General features: G+C 44.9%; 2 protein-coding genes across 2 annotated transcripts; one reads left to right on the forward strand and one right to left on the reverse strand.

Annotated features, from left to right (window-relative positions):
• Positions 1-38: 38 nt before the first annotated feature.
• Positions 39-10,373, reverse strand: PSMB11 (proteasome subunit beta 11). Its single transcript, XM_030186750.1, has 2 exons — positions 10,278-10,373; positions 39-893 (listed from the first exon to the last, which is right to left on the reverse strand). Exons 1-2 carry the CDS (start codon positions 10,371-10,373, stop codon positions 39-41), a joined length of 951 nt encoding a protein of 316 aa, XP_030042610.1.
• C14H14orf93 (chromosome 14 C14orf93 homolog) lies at positions 6,133-27,863 on the forward strand. The gene is made up of 7 exons (XM_030187766.1): positions 6,133-6,209; positions 14,759-15,808; positions 20,817-21,185; positions 23,112-23,173; positions 25,631-25,734; positions 26,636-26,748; positions 26,951-27,863. Exons 2-7 carry the CDS (start codon positions 15,236-15,238, stop codon positions 27,386-27,388), a joined length of 1,659 nt encoding a protein of 552 aa, XP_030043626.1. The 5' UTR covers positions 6,133-6,209; positions 14,759-15,235; the 3' UTR covers positions 27,389-27,863.

Here is a 27,863-nt window from a genome sequence, read left to right on the forward strand (position 1 = left end):
GGAGAATTTGCAGTAAGCACTGAAGTAAGCACTGGCTCTCAATGGGTGCCGGCTTCTTCCTCACCCTCCTCCACATTCTTCTGCCTTGACTGGAGACCATAATAAAATGGAAAGACGTCCTTCCGTGACACTAGCTTCCAGCCGCTCTCCTGCACATGGAAGAGGTCTACATGGCCTCCGGAGTAGGCATCGCGGTGAGTAGCATGGCAGACGGCACGGCACGCCAACGCATAAGCCTCTGTTGTGCTCATGTCATATCGATAGCTCTCGTCCAGCACGCTGTAGGCATATGGTGATCCTGAGCCCACTGAGAAGGTATCCCCAGGCAGTCGTGTTCCATCGCTGTACACATAGAAGAGGGCAGGGCCAGTGTGGTCCCAGCCACAGAGAAGAGTGGCCACACACAGCCCCAGACCTTTGTAGCAGTACAGTGCACTTGACAGGAGTTTGGCAGCCCCTGCTACGCTCAATTTAAGACCATGGCGCAGCTGGTAAAGTCGGAAGTCCCGTGCCAGCAGGCGCTCCCAGGTAGCGCAGTCTGCAGCTGTGCCAGAGGTGGTGCCCAGCAGGTGGCTGTGGATAGGGATGACCTTCTGCGAGTCAGGGCTGGAGATGTATGAACCACTGGAGGAACGGGTGTCTGCTGCTGCGATTATACCACCCTGGAACTTGAAAGCCAGGGTGGTGGTGCCATGTGCTAGTTCCAGGGCAACCCTACTGCCTTCGCCACGGCATAACCGGATCATGAAGGTCTCTGGATCCTGGCCAGGTGGTACTGCCCCTGTGTTGTAAGAACCCAGAGACAGAGGTTCCATATAATGCTTCCTCAGTGCAAAGTCAGAACCGCAAACCTGCTCCAGGGCCATAGCTGTCTGCAACCGGGTCCTTTCCAACTTGCCACAGGAAAAGGAGTGACACCACAGGGAAGCAGAAGGGTTTATATCAGGACTCTCCCCACCTCTACCTCACACTCCCCCCCCCCCCCCATATCTCCACAGCCTAGCAAGATTGATGCTAAACTGAAGGCATCTAGGATGATGTGGATGGTTGCATCTGACAGCTCAGACGCTACTCAGCCACTATAATACATAGAGAAAAAAGAAAAAACAACTGGCAATGGATCAGTGGCACTCTGTAACCTCACCCATCTCTGTTTCTCTCTAGACCTCCACAGGACTCTCTCTTGTGTCTCTGGTACACTTTCTCGGTCTGTGTATCTCTCCCTTTCTTTTAATCAGTCTCTCACCACTGAAGCCCCATCATCCATCTCTCTCACCAGTACTCTCTATAAAACTTCTCTCTCCTGCTTTGCTCTGCCTCAGAGCTGCTGCCCCCCTCCCCAATTAACTTTCATACCCCTAGCCTGAAGTCTCCTAAGATTATTTATTTATTGCACTTGTATCCCACATTTTCCCACCTATTTGCAGGCTCAATGTGGCTTACAAAGACCTGTTATGGCATCACCATTTCAGGGTACAAAAGATACAATTGGTGTTACAAAGATATCAAGGCTAACAAGACGATCTAATCAAGCAGATATGGAAAGACAGTCAAAATAAGGGAGGATGTGGTGACGTATTGTAGTTAATTTTGATAATTAAACTCAACAATCATGATCAGCTCACACATTTCCTATAGAAGTACAGGTTAAAGGATGTGTTGAGCCTATCCCTCTGGATCTACCTTTTGCTTTGAATGCAGCTTCTCCTTGCTGCCCCTAAGAAGCTGTTGCCCTAGTCAACCACTTAGACTTGTTAATGGTTGGGCCAGCCCTGCTCTCTCTCTCACCTTGCATCTCCCCTAAGGAAAGGAGAAGACAAGTCTTCCCTGCCTGCTTTCTAAAACAGGGATTTCTGGCCTGGGGGATGGGAAGTATTTTCCCCACAATCCCAAACTCTTAGAAGGCTCTAATAACACAGTGCCTTCCCTCCTCTTTCTCCTTCACTGCAATCTCAGCTTTGGGACGCAGCTTGAATGAACTCAGAAGTCATGCACTTTGCATATTTGAATGTCCATGTCCGCTGCGCAGCTCCACAGACCAACGCCGTGGAAGGTGGCTCTTCACACAAACTCTTGTGGAGATGGAAAGACAAGGAGGGGGATACAGAGCATCCAAGAAATGGAGAGGACACTTGCCTTGTTGTTTTTTGTTCCCCAGGAATACATACAGAGTCAGTGACAGAGCTTGGGATTAGAACCCAGGCACAGGGAGCGTGCAGGAGTGGCCTAATGGTTAATGCAGCGGGCTGTGATCTTGGTGACCTGGGTTCTTTTTCTTTTTTTTTTTATAACCATTTAAATTTTTTACAAGTGATAAAACAACTTGCCGGGAATACAGAGAAAGTAATATATAGGAATTATTTCAGTCAGGTAATTCTATTCTCTTCTTTAGACCACTAAATAGGGAGAGTGAAACAAGACAAGGAGATCAATTAAACAGTAAACTGAAAAAAAAAAAAGTAGTATTAACCTGATTATCCCCAGATATTACTCGTCTAATTCATTATTCCACATTGATCATCTGGTTGGCTTCTTCAAGGCCAATACGGTGTATAGTCAAATCATTTCATTGAAAACATACTTATTGTCCAATATTAGTTAGAAATAATACATCTGAATATTATTATAGATGATTAATATCGCGATTATTGTTTTTCCCAGAATTCCGGGTATGACTCCTAAAGTTTTCCTCAGAAATATTTCCTCAATTATTACTTTAAAAGGAGTGAAGCCTGTGAAAACTGGGATTACTTTAATCAGTGGGATTTGAATTAGAGATTTAAGTATATGTATTGTTAAATAACTTCTGGTTTTTTAAAGAGAAAGAATGTAATCAGACCTGGGTTCTATTCCTACTGCAGCTCCTTGCGACCCCAGGCAAGTCACTTAACCCATCATTGCCCCAGGTACAAAAACTTAAGATTGTGAGCCCCCTAGGGACAGAGAAAGTACCTGCATATAATGTGTACAGCGCTGCGTACATCTAGTAGCGCTATAGAAATGATTAGTAGTAGGGAGGTAAAGGGGGTTCGATATTAGGGGCCCGAAATCTATGCACTAAGATGTATTCTGTACGGCATCTGGGCACCCAGATTCTCTTACAGAATAGAGCCTAAGTTGGCATTTAGGTGCCAACATTTAAGCGCTGATTCTTCCACCATGTAAAAGGAAGGTAAATATTAGTATCCTATAAATTTGGCACCTAAGTTTGTGCCCCACCTAGGTGAACGCCCCCTTTGCAGTTAAATGCTACAGCACTTAGGTGCGCTACTTTCGAGAATTTGGGGGATATTATTCACAGACATCCTCATTGACTCTTTTTTGAAAAGTTCATGTTTATAGAAGTGATAAATAGAAATATAACAAAACAAAGAAAAGAAAGGAACATAAAATGATACATTTTTTTGATTAGCTTTCGAAGACAATGAGGCATATTTTCAAAGCACTTAGCCTTCCAAAGTTCCATAGAAACCTATGGAACTTTGGAAGGCTAAGTGCTTTGAAAATATGCCTCAAAACCGCCTTCTTCAGATCAGAAATTTAAAAAAAACAAGCAAATGATGACATATATCAAAATACTGTAAACTTACAGAACTGTCACGGTCCAAACGGGTTCCCCAAATAAACACCATTCAACCAAGAGGTTAAGTTAGATAAATTTAAAAAACAAGCATGTAACACATGTGTCCTAACAAGATAGTAGATGTTAAAATTCCAGCTAGTATTCACAGATATTTATGCTTGAATAGGTTCAAGGATATCACAATAACAAATCTCAGTGTTCACAGTCAAAAGTAAATGTTCACATACTATTACTCTTAATTAAACTCTACTTCTACAATACAGCTCAAACTTATACTTCAGTGCTAATGAGGTGCTTTATTATTGTTATTCAGTCTGTGTACACACAGTGTACAAGTATTTGGGTACCTTTTGTGGTTGGTCTCTGTCTCATCTCTTCTCAAATGTGGTCAGCTCTTTGGTGAAGGAACCTACTACACTAACTCCACAAACTAAAAAAAAGGAAAAAACCCTAGCTCCTTCCTCTGGTGGGTGCACTCCACTCTTAGTGTCTTTTGGCGGAGAAAGCCATGTATAGCTAACTAGATTTAAATAAAAGATAAGCAAGAAAATCTCTGTCTATCCCCCCTACACACTATGTACAGGTGCTACGTCTGGGTCTCCTTTTAAGACAGGTTCTCTCTCTTCAGGACAGGCACTCTTGGTTGGTCTCTCCCTTCTTCAGGGCAAAGGGTTGGACACAGATGTGCTCTCTTTTCAGAGCGGGCACTCACAGTCAAACTCTTGGGTACAGACACTCATTGTCAGGGTTCTCCCCGGGGCTTGCCTGTAGCCCTCTCACTGCCCAGGCTTGTTTGAACTGCCCAGCATGTTCCCCAGGACCTGCCCACTTCCAAGGCTGCTCGTCCCCCTCTACCTAGTGATTGGTATTATGTTTGCACCAATTTGGGGGCTCTCACCTACTCTTCTTCCCTATTGGCTTCCTCCTGTGCACACACACTGTTCGTACATGCACAGCTGCCAGCCCACCCGCAACACCGGTGCTACGGCTGTCCCTGCCAGCCTGCCTCCTGCTTTCCCCACAGCACTGGTGAGTGCCACAGGTTGCCCTGCTGCCCGCCAGCTTTCTTTCCCTGCTCCCTCCAGCTTTGGGACTGCTCCGTGACCCGGAGTACAACTGCAACCCACAGTCCAAAGCACTTTCAGGCTAGCAGGGGAAGCTGTTCTCGCTCTTCTTTTTGGCTGCTGGCGCCTCCCAGAACCGGCCGCCTGCACCAAGCCTCACGTCCCTCCCCTGCCTCTTGTAGCAGTTAGTTTACCCCCATTTGGGCGTCTAACCTCTGAGTGCCTAAAGTTAGGCGCTTAACTTAAGAGGGTCAGTGTCCATTTTCAACCTCCTACAGCACGGACAGTTTTCAAGAAGCTGATGGCTGTGTGCACAATCTCACGCCCACAATTTATACAGAACACACTTTAAATACACTTTTAGGGACCAGGGGGAGGGGTGTACTTTGTTGGGAAGCTTCAGAAGGAAATTACTGACTGCTACTTGCAGCTCAGAGGCAAAACCACATGTTGTGCATTTGAAAAGCAAATGTGTTGGCACTGTTTTTCTCCCCTAACATAAACACCATTTGTAATCCTTTTTCCAGCAGCTGCAAGTGTATATGTTGTGGAAGCTGGCAAAACAGCATGCAATATTTATTTCCATGTTTATATGCCACCTACAAGTTAACAAAAACTATTGAACTGTCAGACACCGTGAGGAAGGCAGCGTTCAGGCAGGGCGGTCCAGCTAGGAAAATATAGTTGCATACCTGTGCTATGCACACATGCAGCACTCGATCCACTACGCAGCTGCAATACAAGCCACTCAAGCTACATGCATTGTATAGCAGACACACTCCAGCAGCTCCCGCTTGGTATATCATCAGAGGCAGAAGCTAAAGAAAATGAAAGGAGCGAAATCCGCAGCCCTTCAAGGGAAGAATAAAGGATGAATGATCGCTTCCCTGCAGTCTCATCTATCTTCATTCATACAGCATGTTTTATTACACACGCTGCTGGAGGCAGCAGTAAAGGAAATAACACACACCATGTATTCCCACTAGTCCAGCACTGAGACACCGCCTTGCATCCAGCTCTGTCAGTGCAACTGCATCTTGTCCTGCCTTGCGCACACTGTTATTCCAGTACAGACACTCTGATATGCAGCTGTGTAAGTACATTGAAAAAGGTAAAGTGCAGTAATGCACTGTAGTATCAGACTCTTGCCCTAGAGCTGCCAACTGTGGGACCCACCACAAATGGCTTTTGTCAGTCAGTATACTCCTTTCACAGCATCTCCTACTCCCAAACCCTCTGCGTCAGGTTTGGCCTGGCAGACAGTGCTGCAGGACAGGACCGAGATCCCACTGCTTGTGTGTGTGTGTTTTCCATTGCCGTTCCAGACCATAGGGAGCAAAGCCACAAGAAATAAAAAGCTAAACAGTTTCCCTCTCCATCCCCTAAAGGCCCCCCTCGGCTGGGATCCCCACTCAGCACTGTGCCCGGCCGCCTGAGCCCTGGCTGCTCTCCTGCGTCCAATCAGCAGCGAGAGAAGGCGGGGCTCCCCCCTTCCCTGAGTGCACCCAGCCCTGCACACACACAGAGAACACACAAGAATACAAAGAGAATACGTCCTTGTCGTATCCTTTCCGGGCTTTTTTTTTCCAGGGATAGCTTGTCTTCTAGGCCTTGTTTTCTCATCTGACTACTTTTCTTTTCCACTTTGATTCTTTTTTTTTTAATTATTTTCTTTTTATTTATTCCCCCTTTGGAAAAAAACAAAAGTTTATATATAATTAATAAGATTAGGGAGAGAGGAAGATGAGAAAGGGCGGGGCAAACAGTGAGGGTAATAAAAGGGTATGCCTGGCAGTTCCAAGAGTGACCCTGGGACTTCCAGATGCGGGACAGGAGTCCAGAACCAAGGAAAATTGTAAAGGGTGGCTCTCTTTTCCCAGGTCAACAGGCCCTGTCTAAGTGGCCGCTTGCATGTTAACAGGGCCCTCTTATCCTTTTAAGAGAGACTTCACGCTTTCTGCGGATGATGGAAGCCACTTTGTGGCCCTGAAGTTGAAAGAAAGAGCCTGCAAACCGGGGAGACAAATACAGAGCACCCTTAGGATAAGAGGCCTTACCTATCCTAGGAGGAGCCTAGTTAATGTAATGCCACTAGTTTTCAACCTCGACATTTATATCAGGGGGGCTTCCCGCCTGGGCATGGAGAGGGCCATGTACGACTGCAATAGGGTGGATAGATGCAAGTGCACGAATACACATTGCAAGTTACTTCTTGCTAGTTTTTAATTTATTTTTACTGGCACTGTATTTTTTAAATTATATAGCCCCACCCTAACACCCGAATTCTTCAATCAGTGCCTAAGCAGGTGTACAAAAACATGGCATTGGTGGAAGCTTATGTTCCAGCCTGGGAAATTCGTTAACTGTGAGGTCTGTGACTTCTCTTGCTGTTCTGTGTCTGTTTTGTGCCATGTGCTTGTGGACATCATGTTGAGATCCTGTCAGGCGCAGAGGGGGTAAGTAGGATTTACTTTAACTTGTAGGTTTTATATCTATCTGTGATAGTTTCCCATATGAGTGAAGACGTTACCACTTCATCCTGTAAGGAAGGACTTCTTGCTGGGTGGGGGCTGGATGCCCTTTGCCACTGGAGAGAGAACGGCCACGTTTCCATTTTGGGCACCAATTTAAATGTAAACTGGAAAAGTCAGCTGATCTGCAGCCCACTCGGTGCTTTCCTCAATAGTCAACGGAATTTGCAGACGTTACTCATTCCCCAAAGGTCACACTACAGTTATTAAAACTGTAGGGAAACTGTAATTTTGCTTAGGGTGCAATTCCGTTAAGTCTTTGACAGAGATGTGACCTGCATACAGGAAAAGTGGCAACTTTTTTTTTTTTTTTTGGGGGGGGGGGCTTAAGAACCCTGGAGAGAGTTAGGAACCCCAGACTCTGACTTCATGTTCACAACTCTCTCCATTGGTGCTTGCCTCAAGAGATCAAAACAAGTCCTTTCTCAGGTCTGATGCATGTCCACACGTGGCCTGCAGGTTAGCAGAAATACAAATATTTGACTGCAGATTTTTAGAAAGAGTCCTGGTGCTGAGCCCCTAGTGGAGAATTGTCATTGTGGTGTCTTGTCTTAAGTAGGTTGAGAGGCTGCTGAACCCAATAGACATTATCTGTCCCGACACAGTCAAGAAGCTTGTTCAATCTTGCACCCACAGAGCTGGCTCCTATGGATGATATCAAATCGGGGGGGGGGGGGGGAGGATTCTCCTAGAAGTTGCAAATGAAGGCTCAGAGCACTACAGCCTAGATCCCAGCTCCAACTTAAATTGGCCCAAAGACATTTGGGAAGAGGAAAGGGTGCAGAGAAGATGTCTTAAGCCTTCTGTTGTGCTTTGAAAATCATACAGGTTTCAGAAAGGAAAACGCTCATGTACTTCACTTTTGGCATAGAAACCAGAAGTACGCCTCCATCCCACAGCACTAAACTAGACCGCTTTAAAGAGTAAAGTACGCTTAAGGGGAACACACATTTAGATCCCTTCTTCCCCATTTTTAAAAAAATTTAATTATAAAACATAAAAAGGTAGCACTGTGGACTTTTTGAAGGGGAATTAGTGACTATTTGTGAAATAAGCAAAAAATGATTTGCCTCCCATCACGAAAAGTTAGTCTCCATGTGCTCTGCTACATTAGCCCAGCCTCACTACAGCTCTCAGTTTAAGAATACACCATCCAAGATGGCCGCCGGGCTATGAAAACAGCCTCTGTTAAACGACAGTCACAGTCCCCCTTCTCTTAGGGGATGTGTGCTCCGCCCCTTCTCTTCCTCTCAAGCTCAGACTTTGCCTGAGCAACAGCTGCTTCCACCAATCACAGCCGCTCTCCAGTTTTAGCTTTGCTCTAGCATGCAGTCAGGAGAAGAAGTCGGGCATGGGGGTGGATCTGAAGGGCCATAAGCCGCATGCGCTTTGTACACGGCTGCCTGGCCGAACCCATGAAAGCTTTTTATTTCCCTTCTTTGTCTACTTCGCGTGCACGAATGTGTCACGTGGGACACATGCCTTAGAACTGTGGTGCGCGCATTCAGTGCCTCGCTCTGTACATGCTTTGGTGCTAGGTGCGAGATTAGCAGCCGAAGTATTCAGCACTTTTCATAAAATTAAAAGTGTTTGGTTATGTGGCTGTTTTTGATGTATTAGGAATCAGGAAAGGATGCAACTAGTGAATTAAATGTGCAGATGACACACAGTTATTCAAAATGGTTAAAACATGGACTGACAAACTGCAGACTGGGGCAGATGAAATTTAAACTATGGACAAGTGCAGAGATGCCAAGGGTGGCCCGTCCAGAGTAAGATTTACCACCACAGTGAGTGAGATTGAAGTTTTCGAGTGGTGCAAAGGTTTTTCCACATTTATACTCCTAGCTACATTGCTAGAAAACCTCGTCTCACTCGTTACCCTGGTGAATTTCATTCTTTGGAATGAACCACCCTTGGTGTCTCTGTATAAGCAGTGGATTTCTTCTTTTAAGCAAGGACAGTTCATCATCCTATGTATAAATTACTTTATGGATGAACTACACTAGAAGCAGTCAGTTGTAATGGTCCTCATTTGTCTACTTGTTTTCTTGCAGTGAGTTGTGCTGGAGGAGTATCTACTCTTAAGATATGTCCTCAGCACCAGAGTATCGTTTATCGTTTACTTATTTTCTATACAGTTACTTAATTGTATACACAAACCAGAACGGTTTACATTCTTTAAAAATACACAAAATTTTTAAAATAACCTACAGGAACTCCATTTCTTTGATAGGAAAGCACGGCAAACCAAAAGCATCCATTCTGAGAATAAAAAACAACAATAAAACAATCCATTCATAACAGATTTATATAAACAAACATATGTTTTTTTCTGCATATACATTCTGCCCCTGTTTCCCTTTTTTCACCCCAGATTACTTTCAAACGTATTTCGGAATAGGTATGTTCAGGGGCATAGCCAGATAGCCAATTTTGGGTGGGCCTGAGCCCAAGGTGAGTGGGCATGAAATCCTCCCCCCCCCCCCCCCAGGTACCCCTCCAGTTTGCTCTTCTCTCCACCCCTCCCTGCCCACAAACCCCAAATATTAAATACTTGAGCTGGTGGGATCCCTAAACTCTGCCAGCTGAAGATTTCCTATTACTACTCGAGAAGCCAGCACTTGCCTCAAACTGATGCTGCTGCAGGCAGGCCATGCATGTTCAGTGCTTTTGCATGTATGAAAACTGAGCATGTGCAGAAGGGCCGGTCTTAGCGTCAGCTCAAGGCAAGTGCTGCTGGCTTACATTTGGAAGAGCGCTGGCTGCCCAAGGACAGAAAATCTTCAGCTGGCAAGGTTTGGGAATACCCACCAGCCATAGCAAGAGTGTCACAATTTTGGGTGGGCCTGAGTCCAAAGTGGGTGGGCCCTGGCCCACCTGTAGCTACGCCACTGGGTATGTTTTTAGAAGTTTACGAAATTTAACATACGACTCTTCTAATCTGATAATTTTTGGAAGGCAGTTCCAGAGAGCAGGAGCTACATAGAAAAAAGCTGAATGTCTAGTAGACTGAGCAGTCTTCCACCCTTCCTGGATCTATAACACACCCAGACCCAAATGGCCCTAGTGGACAGGAGTTCCAAAGACAGATCTAACTATGCCAAAGCCAGGCACTGGCCCCATTTTCAGATCTGAAGGTAGCACAGCCAAGTTGTCTATGGCAGAAGTAAACCTGTGAAACACAGCTGCCATCTTCCTCCAGCTTATAATGCGAGAGAGCTTTCAGAGATACTAGGGGAAAGGTCTGAGAATTGCGTCTCAAACTATACTAAAAGCCGATGGTTCTGGAACAGATGCTTTTCACGTTTAGGGCTTTGTAGTTGGGGAAGCAATTGAAATGAAGAGGGTTTGTGAAACAGTAATTCTGCTCTGGAAAGTGGGTGTGCAAAGGATGTAGTACAGAAAGTCCTAGAGCTCAAATTTCTTATAATTCACCACAGTTCAGAGGTATAAAGACCGAGGGATACTTGTCAACAAGTAAAGCGCAGTTACTTACCTGCAATTTGTTTGAACTACCTGGCATGTTCCCCAGGTCCTGCCTACTTCCAGAGCTGCTCTCCCCTTCTTACCCCGTGATTGGCGTTATTTTCGTGCGCATCCTCCCCTCCCGGCTCCCTCCCACAGTTTGTATCTGTAACATTTTTCTGTACAGGTTTATATTTTAATACTTATAAATTGCATAAATATAAAATTAAATTAAAAAAAAAACAAAAAAACATTGTCCACCTCTGACTACGTTAGCGTCTGTGTGATAAAGTCATACCTGTTCATCACTTCCACAATGCTGATCTTTTTACCATCTTTCTCCCCCACCTTTTCTTGGCATATCTGCTGCTCTTTCTCTGTTGATCAAGTCCACCACATTGAGCTTGACGGCCCATACCTCCCAAGGGACTCCACTCATCCAGCTAACGTGACTTTTTTTTTATATATATAAGATTCCAAGAGTATCTGTCCCTCGTCCATCACTTGCAGCATTCTTCAGGGTACCCTAGAAAAGAAAGGAAAGTATTAAATTTAGACAGCAAAAATACAATAAAAAAACATTCTAGTATAAACATTCTTGGATTTCTAGTTTACTACAGAAAATTTATTTATTAGGATTTATTTACCGCCTTTTTGAAGGAATTCACTTAAGGCAGTGTACAGGAAGAATAAATCAAACACGAGCAATAGGCAATTACAGCAGTAAAAATATTCAAATAACAATACAAAGTATGGCATAGTTACTATTTACAATGTCAACACAATACGTAATAGAACATTTTAATTGACAGTGAAGGGTAAAAGCATAAGTACATAAGTACATAAGTAGTGCCATACTGGGAAAGACCAAAGGTCCATCTAGCCCAGCATCCTGTCACCGACAGTGGCCAATCCAGGTCAAGGGCACCTGGCACGCTCCCCAAACGTAAAAACATTCCAGACAAGTTATACCTAAAAATGCGGAATTTTTCCAAGTCCATTTAATACCAAATTCAGCTTTTCTGATTATTTGGCTTATAAATTTAAGGTGGCATGTATCAAGCCATTCTCTTCTAAACTCTCTTTCCCCATATTCTCTCCCACTCAAAAATCTACCCACAGATAAAATTGCAATACCCTAACGCTCTCTTGCTATTATTCGATCACCCTATCATTCCCCCTATGTCACATCCCATAGTTTCTACGCCCCAAAGATGATTGACTTAACTTTATCTTCCATAACTCTTCACAATGTAACCCATAATCGCAATGTAACAAACTGTTTTTCCATAATTCATAATGTATTGTAAGCCACACTGAGCCCGCAAATAGGTGGGAAAATGTGGGATACAAATGTAATCAATAAATAAAATAAAAAACTTGTCTACGTAAAGGCTGAAAAGCACTTCTGCTACATTTTTTAAACATTTTGACTCCTCATTTAAGTGAACTCCTTCCATGGCCCTTTCCAATTTCTATTAGTTTACATTCTATTTTGGTTTACTTTGTTTGCAGATAAAGGGCGAATGCGACAAAGCCTATTTAATTCTTGTGGGCTTCGTCGCATTCAGCATGCGGTAATCGATACCGCTGCTTTCTAAAAGGAGCCCAACCTGCGGTAATCGATACCGCGGCTTTCTAAAAGGAGCCCAAAGTGTTATAATGGGCCCAACAACCTGTTTGCACAGATGGGAAACTCTAATACCAAGTTTTACTTGGTGTAACTGCCTCCGACTAAGTGTATTTATTTGTTTATTTATTTGTAACATTTGTATCCCACATTTTCACACCCATTAGCAGGCTCAATGTGGCTTACAAAAAAACCGTAAAGGCGAACGCCAAGTCCAGTAGGGTAAACAAATATAGATTGAAATAGGGGTCAGGTAAGGTTAGAGTATAAGGTACGATAAGGGTCAATGATAATAAGGAATATATAATGTCCAATACGATCTAAGGTTATGTTGTGTTGCAGAGTTGATGCGTTTAGTCACGCGGACGAGTGCTCAGTGTATTCTATAACTCGCGTGGAAATTTAGATTTATTCTATAATATACGCCCACATTTAGGTGTACTTTACAGAATACGCCTAGGCATATTGTGTTTCAGCATCGATTTTTTTTTTTAGGTGTGATATATAGAATCTAGTCCCACTTGACATTTTCTGGGGGTTTGGGGGGGCTGGAGATCCACCGGATCTCTCCAGGCCTCCCTGAACTTGGGGGTGGGGGGGGTGGGATCGGACCTCCAGCCCCCCGTTGCTCGGGGCAGGGGTAGACAGGGCATGGTGGTCCCATGGACCTCCAGCCCTGTTGATCATGAGGGTTTGACAGGTTTGGGCTTTTGACAGCCCCGACCTGTCAAACAAGTGCGGGAGGATTGTGCTGAGCGCATGCTCAGCACAATTCGCCCGCACTTCTACCCCATGATCAGAGATAATTGCGCTGCTTAAATATGCATGCATTATCTCTGATCATCAGTGCGGTAAAGCCCCGCGCTGTTCCAGCGCTATTTTTAGAGCGCTGTTTGGAACAGCGCGGGGCTTTTGATCATGAGGGTGTAAGTGCTTCTGCATTAACCAGGAACTGCGTGTTAATCTGAATGTTAGTGCATAAAAAAATAGTGGGAATGATCGGATGCATTATAGCACATTAAACCCAAAACTTAACTGATTTTAGTAGAAGGGTCACCTCACTATGTACCTGAGGCAGTGGGTAGGGGTTTGAAAACTGAACAGAAGGAGTCCAAATATAGGGGGAGAAGTGGGGGAAAGATAATCATAGTCCTCACTGGAAGAGTTGCTGCAGAGAAAACATCCGTCAGAAAATGTCTCAACGCTTTGTAATAATGTGAAAGGAAACTGCAGCACTTACAGAACCGACCGACAGTGACATCTAATGGCTCAGTAACTTAAAATTTTCATTCTAGTCCAGAGGAATGGTGTAAGGAAATACATAGGAGCTGAAAATTCCAATGTTCTCTCTTAGGTGTGAAGTCCACCCTTGTGTCTCTTCCGTTAGGGGTGGTACAGCAATATCACAGTTTCAATCATACAGGTGTAGTTTGCCTGCTTATCTGGGGCAGTGGGGGGGGGGGGGGGGATTTGCACCAAAGCATTTGCAGCTACATCATTTGGGGGTGGGGGGGGGGCATTGCCTCCCCATGCCCAACCCAAACTGTGCCTGTACAAACAGGGGAAGCAGGTTCTACAGATGTCTCAGGGACTTGCTTGCCCTATGAAATGGAAACTGCAATATTGTTACCCCACCCTGATGCTAGGAAGAGTGGGCAACTTGACTCCTGCACACCTCAGAGGGTCTACCAACACCTACACAGGGAACCAAAGGGGTTGGAAAGAATTCCATGAACCAGGATCTGCATGCTTTCCCTGCTTGATAAAATTCAGTTTTAAGGATAGTTTGCGGTTCCTTGGTATTTTGTCCCAGTCATTCCCCCTTACTAAGTTTTCAACCCAGCTCATTCAGAACCAGTAATAGTATCCCTGGCGTCATGGGCCTTCATTTGCAACTACCCAGGGATTTTTTTTCCACCTGATCTGGGAGCCGTGGTACCAGGCCTTTCACTGAAACCCTCTTATCAAGGGCTTTGAAAATGTTCATGATTCCTCCCTAGAAGAGGTTGTGAATTGCAGTGGCCCCAGACTACTCAGATACAGAAAGTCCAATCAAGGACTTGAACGAGGGAGAAAACTGCATGGGAGGAATTATACACAGTTTCAAAGATTTTTGAATTGTATCAGAAAAGCTCATGCCAAGCACCTTGTTAAATTCAGACGTTAATTCTGACATTCTCAGCAATACTATACAATTTCAGGTGCTGCCAAGGAGTAGCCATGTTGACAAGGAAGTAGTGGACTGTACCACACCCTTTTGGGCTCATCTGTGCGGAAACGCAAGGGCTGACTCAAAAGTGGCAGTGTGGCACCCACGCTGTTAGCTGTGATGCAATTTCTGACACTCCTCCAAACATGGCTGCTCCCCTAACATGATTTAAATAAGAACAGAGTTTAAATTCCAAAATAATAATAATAATAATAATTCTTAAGTGGTATACTTGTTTTCCTTAACCTAAGCTTCGTGGACACATATTTACAGAGAGAAAGATGAACAAAGAAACCTCAAGTACAAATCACTTCATCATGCCTTTCAACATAGAAGAAAACCAGCAAATACAACATTAATTGGTTGTCCACTGTAACCATCCTCCTCCAAAGCAAATATTTATTACTGTTGGCTAATAATGAATGCCACAGTGACTGGTGGCACACAGAGAATGACCTCTCCAATGCATTAATAGCCCATCTTCACAGAAAGATTTTTTAGTTCTGCGCCTCCAAGATGTTGGAATACAGAAGGACAATGACCAGAGCAAAGTTACTAAGGGCAAAAAAAGCCAATGTATCAAATCTGGGGCAATAATTACTCAATAGGGCTTGCCATGAGGACTTTGCACTCAACTGTGGCATATTACCATCCAACTCTGTATTGATGCCAAGTTGACCCTTTAGAAAACAACAATTAAAAATCGGTATACCAAACGCAGTATTTTGACTTTGTTGAGCGTGTGGCATCATGTCCTTTAGTGCCACAATTCTGTTCTCACCACCCAATGGGAGCAGTGAAACCAAATGCTGTGGGTGCACCTGCAAGAGCGAGAGTAATGAAACATCTTCAGGTGGCTTGGGCACGGGCCCAGCAATCCCTACCCCCATCACTGTGTCTGGGCAGGGTCTGGCAGTCCAGAACTCAGAGCAGTTGCTGCACCTCATCTACCAGCGAGTGGAGAAGGCAGTCAGCGTTGCCGAGGCTGCGCTGGGGGTGGCCAGATCTAACTGTGAGCTCCTGACACGGCTGCAGGATGATATGAGCGAGCTGAGGAAACGGAAGTGCCACGGCAATGACGCAGAGGTTGCAGCTGTGCTGCCTCCGCAGCCCGTTCCAGCAGAGAATACTGTACCGGCAGGGCAGGTGAAGCTGGCATCGGAGGTGTGCAAGGCAGTAGAGGAGGAGCCCGAGGGACTTGGCAGCGTGCAGGTTGTGATCGAGGAACTGCGACAGCTGGGTGCAGCATCGGCGGCAGCAGCTGCAGCAGCCACATCTGTACCACCACATCTGGCGTATCCAACAGAAAGAGTTCCTAGCGAGGTTAGGCTGCACCTAGCGAGCTGCCATTATTCTTGAACCCTGTATATATCTATATATTGTAACCAGGCGCCTCTCTGGTGCAGCCAGGGATAGAACAATCTCCTCTAACCACAGGCTCCTGGTACAATGAAGGAACAGATATCCACCAGTAACTTCAAACTCAAGGACTTTATTCCATGCAGGTTTTGTACACAGTTCCAACAGCAGCAGTCCATTCAATTCATCATCATAGTTCAATCACAAAGCAGCAGTTATACTTCTACTCTCTTCACCCTCATAATGAACGCCATATTTTAGGGACTTCTCACACCCAAGGGATTCCCCCTGCAACAACTTCACTAGTAAGGTCAATACTTTAGGGACTTCTTCTTACCTGCAAATACTTCTCAGAATCCCTTCCTTGCTGCTCTCCCTGAACTGAACTCCTGAGACTCCTTCCCACCTGCCTAATCAATCCCTGGCTTCTGCCTTCACAACCAATCATTCTCCACACACTCATACCAGCTGAGTTGAGCATGAGCCTAATGAGGAGCTCCTGCACACAGGGTTTCCTAGCTCTCTTTCCCCCTAGTGGCAGCCAATCTACACCTCCTGTTAGTTTACACCCATGTCCTCCCTTCTTGCAGCTAGGAGTCCAGTCCGGGTTTTCCATCTCACCCCCTGGCTCCTTGCCTGCAATGCCTTCTGGGACTTGTAGTTCAGACTGAAGCTGCCTTAACCCAACTATCCTGGAGGTGACTTTATCACGATATCTTTTCTCAAAAATAGATATGGGTGCATGTCCATTATAGAATGTGACTTCATGTCAACTCTGGGCACCAGACTTACGCCTGTTGATACTTGGTGTAAATCCTGGCACCCAAGTTGGGGGGGGGGGGGGGGGGGGGGAAACAATATTCAATACAATCAGACAAAGTGAGGAGATGGAGACACTTATGGAACCAGCAGTCTGTATTCCTACCAGCAGACACAGTAAAATGCGGATGACCCGACACGGCTGTGTTTCGGCAGACAGATAAGCAAACACAGTGGAGGTGACATGAAGGATGATGCAGAATAAAAAAAAAGCATCCAATGGACTAAAAAGTTCACATCAGATGCTTTATTCAAAGTAAAATGGACTCGACACATGTTGCTGCTAATTAGCCGCAACTCTGTTTGACAGTGCTCCCGCGTATCATATACTTTAACCAGGACCTTCGTTGTTGTTATTCATAGTACGCTGTGTAGCCTTATGACTACGTTTTACAGGGACTCCTGAGGCAGGCCTTTGCGGCCGAAACACGATTTGTGTCCATTTTACTTTGAATAAAGCATCTGATGTGAACTTTTTAGTCCACTGGACGCTTTTTTTATTCTGCATCATCTTTCGTGTCATCCCCGCTGTGTTTGCTCATCTGGTTTTATTCGTGCGGAGGACTTCTGTTCTTCTTTGGTTGTCGTTTCGGCAGAAAGATAGCCTGCATCAAGGGTCTGACAACATATATAAAGGCTATAAAAGTGTCTCCATCTGCTCCCTTTGTCTGTCTGTCAAACAATATTCTATAACACTGTGCACAACGTTTTGGAATGCCCGTGACCCATGCATGCCCCTTCCATGGCCACACTGCCTTTTGGGCTTCGTACTGTGGGATTTATAGAATAGCGCACAGCCAGATGCATGCGCATATCCTAACTGATGCTAATTAATGCCAATAGTTGATTGTTAGCATCCAATAATTGATAGTTAACAGCTTGATCGCCCATTAGGTTGTGCATGCATCTCGGAAGCATGCCCAAACCTGTGCACCATAGATAGAATCCATGGGATGGGGGTAATTCTCAAAAGGCTGCCTAAAGTTAGTGCTGATGTAGAATTGAAGTTGCACGCTCTGGAATTTGAGCACGCACCTTAGAGAATACTGACTAAGGGCAGTTATACGGGTAACTGCTAATGGATGCCAATTAAGGCCAAATGTAGCTCACCAATTAAATCAAGTTATGCGCACAACTGACCTTATTCAATAACTTGTGCGTGCAAACTTGTGTGCTAGCTGCAAATCTGGACTGACAACGTTCTAGAATTAGGAGGTATTTGCCTTTCAGATGCTGCAACTATGACCAATTAGATGGCTGTAAGCATTTGATGTCAGCTCCCAGGAGAACAGAAGACTAGCCATATTGGGTCAGACCAATGGTCCATCTAGCCCAGTATCCTGCTTTCAACAGTGGCCACTCCAGGTCGATAGTGACAACATTTCATACTAACAATCCTAGGGCAAGCAGTGACTTCCCCATGTCTGTCTCAATAACCAACTATATACTTTTCCTCCAGAAACTTATCCAAACCCTTTTTAAACCCAGATATGCTAACCGCTGTTACCACATCCTCCGGCAAAGAGTTCCAGAGCTTAACTGTTCTTTAAGTGAAAAAATATTTCCTCCTATTTGTTTTAAAAGTATTTCCATGTAACTTCCTCAAGTATCCCCTAGTCTTTGCACTTTTGGAACAAGTAAAAAAATCTATTCACTTCTACACATTCTACACCACTCAGGATTTTGTAGAACTCAATCATATCCCCCCTCATCCTTCTCTTTTCTAACCTGAAGAGCCCTAACCTCTTTAGCCTTTCTTCATATGGGAGGAGTTCCATCCCCTTTATCATTTTGGTCACTCTTCTTTCAACCTTTTCTAATTCCACTATATCTTTTTTGAGATACGGCAATAAGAGAGAGGGGTAAATGATCCCACAGGGTAGGGGCAACCCAGTGCCAGATTTAGGCATAAGCTAAACAAGCTACAGCTTAGGGCCTCACAACATTTCAGAATTTTTTTTTTTGGCTTTTAGAATTTTATGTGACTTTTTATGTGTACTGTAGCTCATAAAATCTTGTGTAGCAAATTTTTATGTGTAGTTTTAAAATGGCTTTAAATGAAATTTAATATTTTAAGCACAAATTAGTGGTGACCCAAGGTTCTGTTTTGATTCACACCTTTGTGAGATCCTCTGGTGTAACTTTTTTAACAAGGGGCCTCCAAGCTTTATATAGTTTAGGGCTCACCAAGTCTAAATCTGGCTCTGGGGCAACCACAGCAAAACCAGATAAATACGTTTGCAACCTTTATACACAGAGGGCTGCATGAATGTCCAACCGGCATCTGAAACTGAACATGGCAAAGACTGAGCTCCTTGTCTTTCCACCCAAACCCTCTTCTCCTCTTCCCCCACTTTCTGTCTCTGTTGACAACGCCCTCATCTTCCCTGTCTCTTCAGCCCGCAATCTCGGAGTCATTTTTTACTCCTCCCTCTCCTTCTCTGCCCATATCCAGCAGACAGCTAAGACCTGTCGCTTCTTCCTCTATAATATTAGCAAAATCCGCCCATTCCTCTCTGAACAGACCACCCGAACCCTCGTCCACTCACTCGTTACCTCTCGTCTTGACTATTGCAACCTTCTCCTTGCTGGTCTCCCGCTTAGCCACCTATCCCCCCTTCAATCTGTCCAAAATTCCGCTGCACGTCTTATCTACCGTGTGAACCGATACTCTCATATCACCCCTCTCCTCAAGTCGCTTCACTGGCTCCCGATTCGCTACCGTATTCAGTGCAAGCTTCTCCTAATGACCTTCAAATGCACTCAATCTGCAGCCCCCCATTACCTCTCTACCCTCCTCTCCCCGTATGTTCCCACCCGTAACCTCCGCTCTCAGGACAAATCACTACTATCTGTACCCTTCTCCACCACCGCTAACTCGAGACTCCGCCCCTTCTGCCTCGCATCACCTTATGCCTGGAACAGACTTCCCGAGCCCATACGCCATGCGCCCTCCCTGCCCATTTTCAAGTCCTTACTCAAAGCCCATCTCTTCTCCCTTGCTTTTGGCGCCTAACCACCTTCCTCATTCATGATACCTACACTGACTACATAGCTTGTTACCTTTAGATTGTAAGCTCTCTTGAGCAGGGACTGTCCTTCCCCATGTTTAAACTTGTACAGCACTGCGTAACCCTGGCAGCGCTATAGAAATGCTAAGTAGTAGTAGTACTGTCCCTAGATGGCCGAACACAGAAAATTAACAAATTTGCCGTATAATTCACTGCCAACAAAACTCAACGTGATGACTGAATGAACACAAATTATTACCAGAATGCTCTGTTGCCGCATACCTCTGTCTTTCCAAACAGTTGCTGATGTTGTCAAACAAGTCTTGTGCTGTTGTTGTATCCGTCGATGGTTCCACTGGCAACAAAACTCTGGTTAATGGTGTTTGTGTGGGCCATTTTCCTTCCCATGGTCTCACGGGGGCCGCAGGTTGCCCACCCCCGATCTAACAATGTTTTGTAATGTGAAAGAATAGGTAATATATGTGGTCGAGATGAACCTAATACCTTAGCTGGGGAGTGTAGATCATGAGCATTAGAAAAAAAAAAAGAGAGAGACACCTGAATAAAATGCATAACGAGTAATAATTGCAATTTTTTTGAAAAGGAATACAAAAAGCTACCAGGAGCCAATGCTCATTCTGGAGAAGGGGTGTAACACGATCAAATTTTCACTTATCGAAGAGCCCTTTAATAGATGTATTTCGTATAGGTTGCAGTCTTCTCGGCTGATAAAAGGAGTTGCAATAATCCATTTTTGACATTACAAGAGCTAGAAATAAGGTATGTAAAGACTGGAAATCCAGAAAAGGAGCACAGGGAACAAATTCTGGTCACATTTGACCAAGAACTTTGATTGAACATTTCAGAGATAATAGTGTGATGGGACCAGGTGACAGAGGGGGAGAGAGACACCAAGAGAAAATGATGGATTCTGAATTGTTGCTCAGTTTTTTCCTTCTTTCATTGGGTGACTTTGCATCTCTCTCTCTTTCCCCCCTCTTACCTTTCAGTCTCCTCCTCTCTGTGCCTTTCTCTCCCCTGTACAGAAGCCCCAAAATCCCAAGTTCTCCACAGGACTTTGCCTCTAACGAGCAACACTTGCATGCAGAATTAATACGAGGTTTCTTCTGGTCTAATTGCAGGTTACAGACGAATACATCACCTCTGATGGATCCCTTCAACGCCTGCTTGTCCCAGCTTTTGCCAAACAGCATTCTGCATCTGCGCCTCTTGCCATCCACAGGGCCACACTGGACAGCTGTGGTGTGGAAAGTGGACTCCTTTCGGGAGTGAAGCAGCAGTTGCAGCGGGAGGAATCCCTGAGTCCTGGCGCCATGGTCATTGACAGTGGGGGGGAAGCATCAGCCAGCTGCAGTGACCGTCGGTCTTCCTCCTCTCCACCGCCACCACAGCCTCTGCCACCTCCCCTACTCCTCTACACTGGCTCTTCTTGCAAGGCCAGGGGCAGTGGGCAGAAAAACTCCCGCAGGAAAAGAGACCTGGTGTTATCTGTGAGTGCTCTCTCATGTCTCTTCCCCAGCATCTACCAGTATTGTTCAGGGGTGGCAGATGCTGGTTTCTCTGAAGGAAAGATCAAAGGAGGGGGACAGGAGCAGAAAGAAGAGACTTCAGAGCTGGGTTGGAACCATAGTTGCACAAGGTTCAAGTTTAGCCGCATTGCATCTACAGGGCTCATACTCTTCATTCTGTCAGTGCCATGCAGGGAAATATAGTCCTGTTATAGCCCCCCATTTGTATCTATGGGCTTGCAATTTATTTATTTATTAGGATTTATTTATCGTCTTTTTTGAAGCGATTCACTCAAGGCAGTGTACAGAAAGAATAAGTCCAACATGAGCAATAGACAATTACAGCAGCAAAAATATTCAAATAACAATACAAAGTATGACATAGTATACTACTTACAATGTTAACACATAGTAACATAGTAGATGACGGCAGAGAAAGACCTGTACGGTCCATCTAGTCTGCCCAACAAGATAACTCACATGTGACATTTTTTTGTGTATACCTTACCTTGATTTGTACCTGTCTTTTTCAGGGCACAGACAGTATAAGTCTGCCCAGCACTATCCCCGCCTCCCAACCACTAGCCCCGCCTCCCACCACCGGCTCTGGCACAGACCGTACAAGTCTGCCCAGCACTATCCCCGCCTCCCAACCACTAGCCCCGCCTCCCACCACCGGCTCTGGCACAGACCGTACAAGTCTGCCCAGCACTATCCCCGCCTCCCAACCACTAGCCCCGCCTCCCACCACCGGCTCTGGCACAGACCGTACAAGTCTGCCCAGCACTATCTCTGCCTCCCAACCACCAGCCCCACCTCCCACCACCAGCTCTGGCACAGACCGTATAAGTCTGCCCAGCACTATCCCTGCCTCCCAACCACCAGCCCCGCCTCCCAACCACCAGCTCTGGCACAGACCATATAAGTCTGCCCAGCACTATCCCCGCCTCCCAACCACCAGCCCCGCCTCCCAACCACCAGCTCTGGCACAGACCATATAAGTCTGCCCAGCACTATCCCCGCCTCCCAACCACCAGCCCTGCCTCCCACCACCGGCTAAGCTTCTGGGGATCCCCTCCTTCTGAGCAGGATTCCTTTATGTTTATCCCACGCATGTTTGAATTCCGTTACCGTTTTCCTCTCCACCACCTCCCGCGGGAAAACGGTAACGGAACACAACATGTAATAAAACATTTTAATAGACAGCTTAGGGTATAAGTAAAGATGAAACATATAAATATGTAAGAGAGAGTAAGAGGAGTTAGAAATAAGGGGACTAATTTAAAGAAAGTTGCACATGAAGTCAGAGAGGTGATTAACAATTATCTCAGCTAGGGTAGGAACATGCAGACGGTGTCACTCTTTGTTCATATTTATAAATTGCACCCCCCCCCCCCCCCGGCCAAAAGGCCCAAAATATAAATAGAAAATATACAATACAAATGCACATCAATAGCCATTATAGAAAAACACATGTATAATAAACAAGATAGCAATAATCAGAATATCATTAATCAAAAATATAGAATTTAAAAAACAAACAAACACAAGCATCATCTGATATTGCACTTCCTAAGGAACTAAGAAAATCTTGGAAGCTGTAATGGATTAGATACGCGGTGTCTCTAATCAATGCAGTTTGGTCAGAGTGAGGCCTGACTCAGCCTGACCCTGGAGTTTATTGTTAAGTTTATGTTTCTTTACAGATTGGGGTACAGTAAAAGGTACATTACTGGGTGGACCTTCCCCACTACCTCCCAGACTCTTGTCCTCTCAGATCCAGGCTCTGCTGATCCACAGGAAGATGTGTTATGATGGCTTGGAGTGCCAGAATTGAGTGTAATTTGTACCTGATGAGCGACTGCTTGCTTTCTTCCTTCTAACCTATCTCTCTCTCTCTCTCCCCAGAAATTGGTACACAGTGTGCACAACCATATCTCCAACAGCAAACGTTTTAATGGTTCGGAGAGGTAGAGAACCTTTTCTGCATACCTATTCAACCATGATACCATCCTGAAACCATTTTACCCCGGGAACTCAGGCTGAGACTCACCAAACTTGTGTCACTGAGGGCAAACTCATATTCTTTCTTCATTATATCCTCTGTCTTTTAGAGGCCGACCAAACTGCTTTTTTCCCAGTTTCGGCTGAAACCGAAACTGCTACCAACACTGTCTAAACACTCTCGGCCAAAACTGAAACTACAGCCAAAACGTATTGATTGGTTTTGGCCAAAGCCAAAACCGACACTGGAAACTAAAAGATTGGTTGTGTGAAATGTGAACCAAGGAGGCCTTACGGGGATTGTCAGAGCTTGCAATCAGCAGCCCTCTGTTAAATCCACAGGAGATTATTACCCTCCAATCACAGGAACTGCAAGCACAAGCTGACAACTGGGAAAGCCATTTTAACAAGGACGTACATGTTTAGCTTCCCAAGTCAATGTAGTTAAACATCCTCCGAGACAGGAAATTTGTGAGAACGTGTAAAAAAAATACCCCAAATATCATGATTACCAGCTTTTTATGCTTACCCAAAATGTGCACAAATAACAACAGAAAGTAGCACTGAGATGTTTTCTGTTTCGTATTTAGTTATGAAACTGATTGAAGGACAAACATGATACAGATCCGTACTAAATTAGGGTAAGGGAGTCCCAGACACCGGTCTACACTGAGGACAGTATACCAGCCTGATGCACAATCCAGAATAAAAAAAGCACATTGATGTTACTGAACGCAAGGACTATATACTCTGAAGAATTACAATCGAACGGCAATACATTTCTCAAATTATTTTCTAATATATAAGCTGCATTTCATTGTAATATCATTCTACTAACACTATATAAACTGAACAGTACTTCTGCTTGAAAACAAATCTCACATCCAAACAAGGTACCCTCTAACCATATATTTTAAAACTTTTTTTGGGATCATCAGAAAATGGGTGAACTTCCATCGAATGTGAGGCAAAACGCAATCTGGAAATTCACCCACTCTCGGATGGTCCACACAAAAAAATTTAAATACATGGTTAGAGGGTACCTTGTTTGGATATGTGATATTTTGTGATGCTGCATCTCCAACAGAGCCTGGAAATTCTTTTGAATCACCCAAATAGTATCCAAGCCAGAATATATATATAATAATTTAATTATTATAAGACCATATTTTACCTCCAATCAAAATAGCCTCTTCACACATGGAGCTCAGCTAATGAAAACTGAAACTGAAAGCCATAGTGCTTTTACAGTGGCTAGCTTTGCCACATGTTTGGAGTGACAGCTGATGTCATATCTCCACAGAGAGGTTAATTATTAAGGAACTTATCTCAAATTTACAGACTTCAATTCCTGTTAAACATCTGTATCAAAAGCATTTATTTGGAATAATCTATTTACCATATAAACTACTATGCAAGATCATAACTGCATTACTTGCAATTGAATTACACACACACACAATGCAAAGTAGCCCCCCCCCCCCCCACCCCAAGATTACCTTACAATCCCTGGTGGTTTAGTGGTATATGCAGGGTAGGAGTGATCGTCAGCTGCTCCTTCCTATGTCACTTCTACTCTCAAAATGGCTGCCATGACCTCTTGCATCAGTTTTGCGAGATTGCTACTAGAGGTCAGCCATTTTGAGAGCACAGCCATCATAAGCAGGAGCAACTGGGGATCATCACCCTTGCCCTGATTACATCCCTGGACTACCAGAAGATGTCTTTGAGACGTTACATGTTGCATTGCGACAGTGAACCCTTGAATCAAGAATTTTCCTTTATCACAGCTCGCTCCAGTACTCTAGCTGCATTCGTTCAGAAGATCTTTGCAAACTATCCACAGGGACTCCTGAAGCAGGCCTGAGCGGCCGAAACACGACTCGTGTCGAGTCCAGATTTTATTAATAAAACTTTTGCTGTGAACTTTTTTTGAGTCCAGTAGAAGTTATTCGACATTATCTATCTCATCCCCTTCGCTGTGACTTTTCTCCAAGTGGGGCACTTACAGGTAGACTGGGGAAAGAAGCAATTCCTGGTTGGAGGGGAAGAAGGAGGCAGACAAACAGGACAGCACAAATTTCCGGCTTCCACCAAAAATATACGGTCAGAAAATAGGGAGGGGGGTAGTTTCGGCACCGTAACTAAAACTGAAATTCAGTCGGCCTCTAGTCTCTTTATGCATCTGCCCCTGTCTCTACTGTGCAATGCAGCTCTCTTCCTTCTCCTGTTCTCTATATCTCATTCGTTCTGCCCTAAATTATGTGCGTCTCTCTCCCCTCTCCTCTGCCTTATTTATATGTCTCTTTTTGCATCTCTCCTCTACACTGTCTCACCTTCTCTGCTCTGCATTCTGTGTCTGTCCCGTTTGTGTTCTACACTTTTAATCTCTCTCTTTCTCTCTCTCTTTTTCCCCCCCCCAGTATCAAGTCTTCCTGGAATATCTCAGTGGTGAAGTTTCTGGTGGAGAAACTGAAGCAGGAACTGGTGTCCAGCATCCACCACTACACAGACAAAGAGCTGAAAGGTGCGAAGGAGGGGATGACCCTACTTACAGTCCTACCTTTTCGCTGCCCCCCCCCCCCCCCCACTACCCTCCCTGCCATCCCCCATCTGCACACACACCTGTCCAAGGGCAGGAATACACTGTGCAGGTTTCTTCATCTTCTTCTACTGCGTGAAGTCTGTACCAAGACTTGAGAAAACTCTTGATTTATGACCAGATTTTGGGATGAACCATCAATTATACATAGCAACTTATATAAAAGTCTTCACACCCTCATACATTTTGCAAACTCTGCTGTCTAAAAAATACATGCATTCAAGTAGGACTTTGATCCAGTGATTTACACAACCTACTCTACACTTCCAGTGCAAAAACAATTACAGAAATAATAAAACAGCAACTAGGTCTTGATTGCATAAGTCTTCGCACCCCTTTGTCTCAGTACCTGGTGAAGCCCCTTTTACAGCAAAGACAGTCATATTTAGGCAAGCGTCTACCAGCTTTGCACAGCGGCATTGTTCAGTTTTTGTCCATTCTACTCGGCAGAACAGCTCAAACTCTTTTCAGGTTGTCTGGGGATCATTTGTAGACTGCAGTCTTCAAGTTTATAATTGTTCTCTCATGATGTGACGTTATGCCATGAAAAGTGTAGAGTATATTGTGTAGATGACACAAACTTCTGCTTAATGTAGTTTGAATTGTATTTTGTAGATATTAGGTCGTGAAAAACGTGTAAAGACTTTTACATAGCTCATGTAGAACAGAAACATACAGACACGCAACAAGATACATACACAGATATACAATACAAAGTCATATATGCATTCAGAAATAAACATGCTTGCACTTACACAAAGAAACAAACTAACCCAAGCGTTCATAAACTGTCTCTAATCTGCTTCCCTTCCTGATCCCGTCACAGGTGCTTGTGTGGCCTATTTCCTCACAAAAAGGCGAGAGTATCGCAACTCCATGAACCCCTTCAAGAGCCTGAAGGAAAAAGAGGAGAAGAAACTCCGAAGCCGCAGATACAGGGTGAGGGGCAGAAGAATGCTGGAGGTTACGGGTGAGGCTGTGCATGTGCGTGGGTGAGGCTGTGCATGTTTTGTGTTTCTGAGCCCACAAGGGACAGACCCAGTACCTGTAAAATGAAACTGTAAACTGCTCATGTCTAAGAGGTATATAAATACTAAAATGAATGAACGGTTGATGATGTGTTACCAATTGTGTCTCCTAGCTCTTTGCCAACCGTTCCTCAGTCATCCACCATTTCCCGCCAGAACAGCAGCGCCTGTGGAAAGATGTGACGGAGGAGCTGATGTCAGATGAAGAGGACAGCCTGAATGAGCCTGGGGTGTGGGTGGCACGGCCACCACGCTTCCGCTCTCGTGAGCTGACTGAGCTATGCTACCACATTGATGCCAACTCCAAGCATGGCACCAAGGCCAACCGGGTCTACGGGCCTCCCTCTGAGCGCCTGCCCTCTGCCGAGGCCCAGCTCTTGCCTCTCCATGTCTATAACCCCAACTTCCAGGAGGAGGAGGAGGAGGAGGAAGAGGACGAGGAGGATGAAGAAAGATCAGTGGAACAAGACCCTCGTTACACCCATGGACTTAAAGCCTTTTGCCCGGACATGAACTCCTTCATTGAAGTCAAAGTGGAGAAGGATGAGTAAAGCCGATGCAACAAATTATTGCATGTACGTGGCAGGACAGAACTGGGTTACCTCAACCTCTATTTGTGTTCTGAAATCTGCGGGGCCCTGAGTGTATGAGGGATTTTTGGATCAAGTTCTGGGTTACCCCAGCTAGAATGAAGTGAGCACTCTGGGGAAAGGTGGGATGTGTTTTCCATAGTATCCTTCCAGATTTTTCCTATGATACCTCTGGGATATAAATAAGATGGACACCATCCCCTCTATACCAGAGCAAGAAGCCCATGTGACACCTTGTGCATAGTTTAAATCTTTACTAAGGAAAAGCAAGCATCTTCAAGGTCTGGTATCACCGCCCATCTATCAGATCTAACAGACAAGACGGACAGATAAATCTTCTTTCCCCGTTCCAGATGATGTGGCGTGCTGGGAACGCTGACCTTAGTCCCCTTCTGGATGGTACTGTCCCGGTTCCCCCCTCCCTCCATTTCTTCAA

The sequence above is a fragment of the Microcaecilia unicolor genome, chromosome 14, assembly GCF_901765095.1.
Source record: "Microcaecilia unicolor chromosome 14, aMicUni1.1, whole genome shotgun sequence".
NCBI lineage: Eukaryota > Metazoa > Chordata > Amphibia > Gymnophiona > Siphonopidae > Microcaecilia > Microcaecilia unicolor.

Bases quoted from the DNA above. Each gene is read 5' to 3' on its own strand.
- PSMB11 (XM_030186750.1), bottom strand. From the start codon at position 10,373: ATGGCAGCTGTGTTTCACAGGTTTACTTCTGCCATAGACAACTTGGCT. The intron at 894-10,277 runs GTTAGATCTGTC...TCCTGTGGCAAG, and splicing joins CAGTGCCTGGCTTTGGCATA to TTGGAAAGGACCCGGTTGCA.
- C14H14orf93 (XM_030187766.1), top strand. From the start codon at position 15,236: ATGTCCTTTAGTGCCACAATTCTGTTCTCACCACCCAATGGGAGCAGT. The intron at 23,174-25,630 runs GTAGAGAACCTT...TCCCCCCCCCAG, and splicing joins CGTTTTAATGGTTCGGAGAG to TATCAAGTCTTCCTGGAATA. The intron at 26,749-26,950 runs GTGAGGGGCAGA...TGTGTCTCCTAG, and splicing joins TCCGAAGCCGCAGATACAGG to CTCTTTGCCAACCGTTCCTC.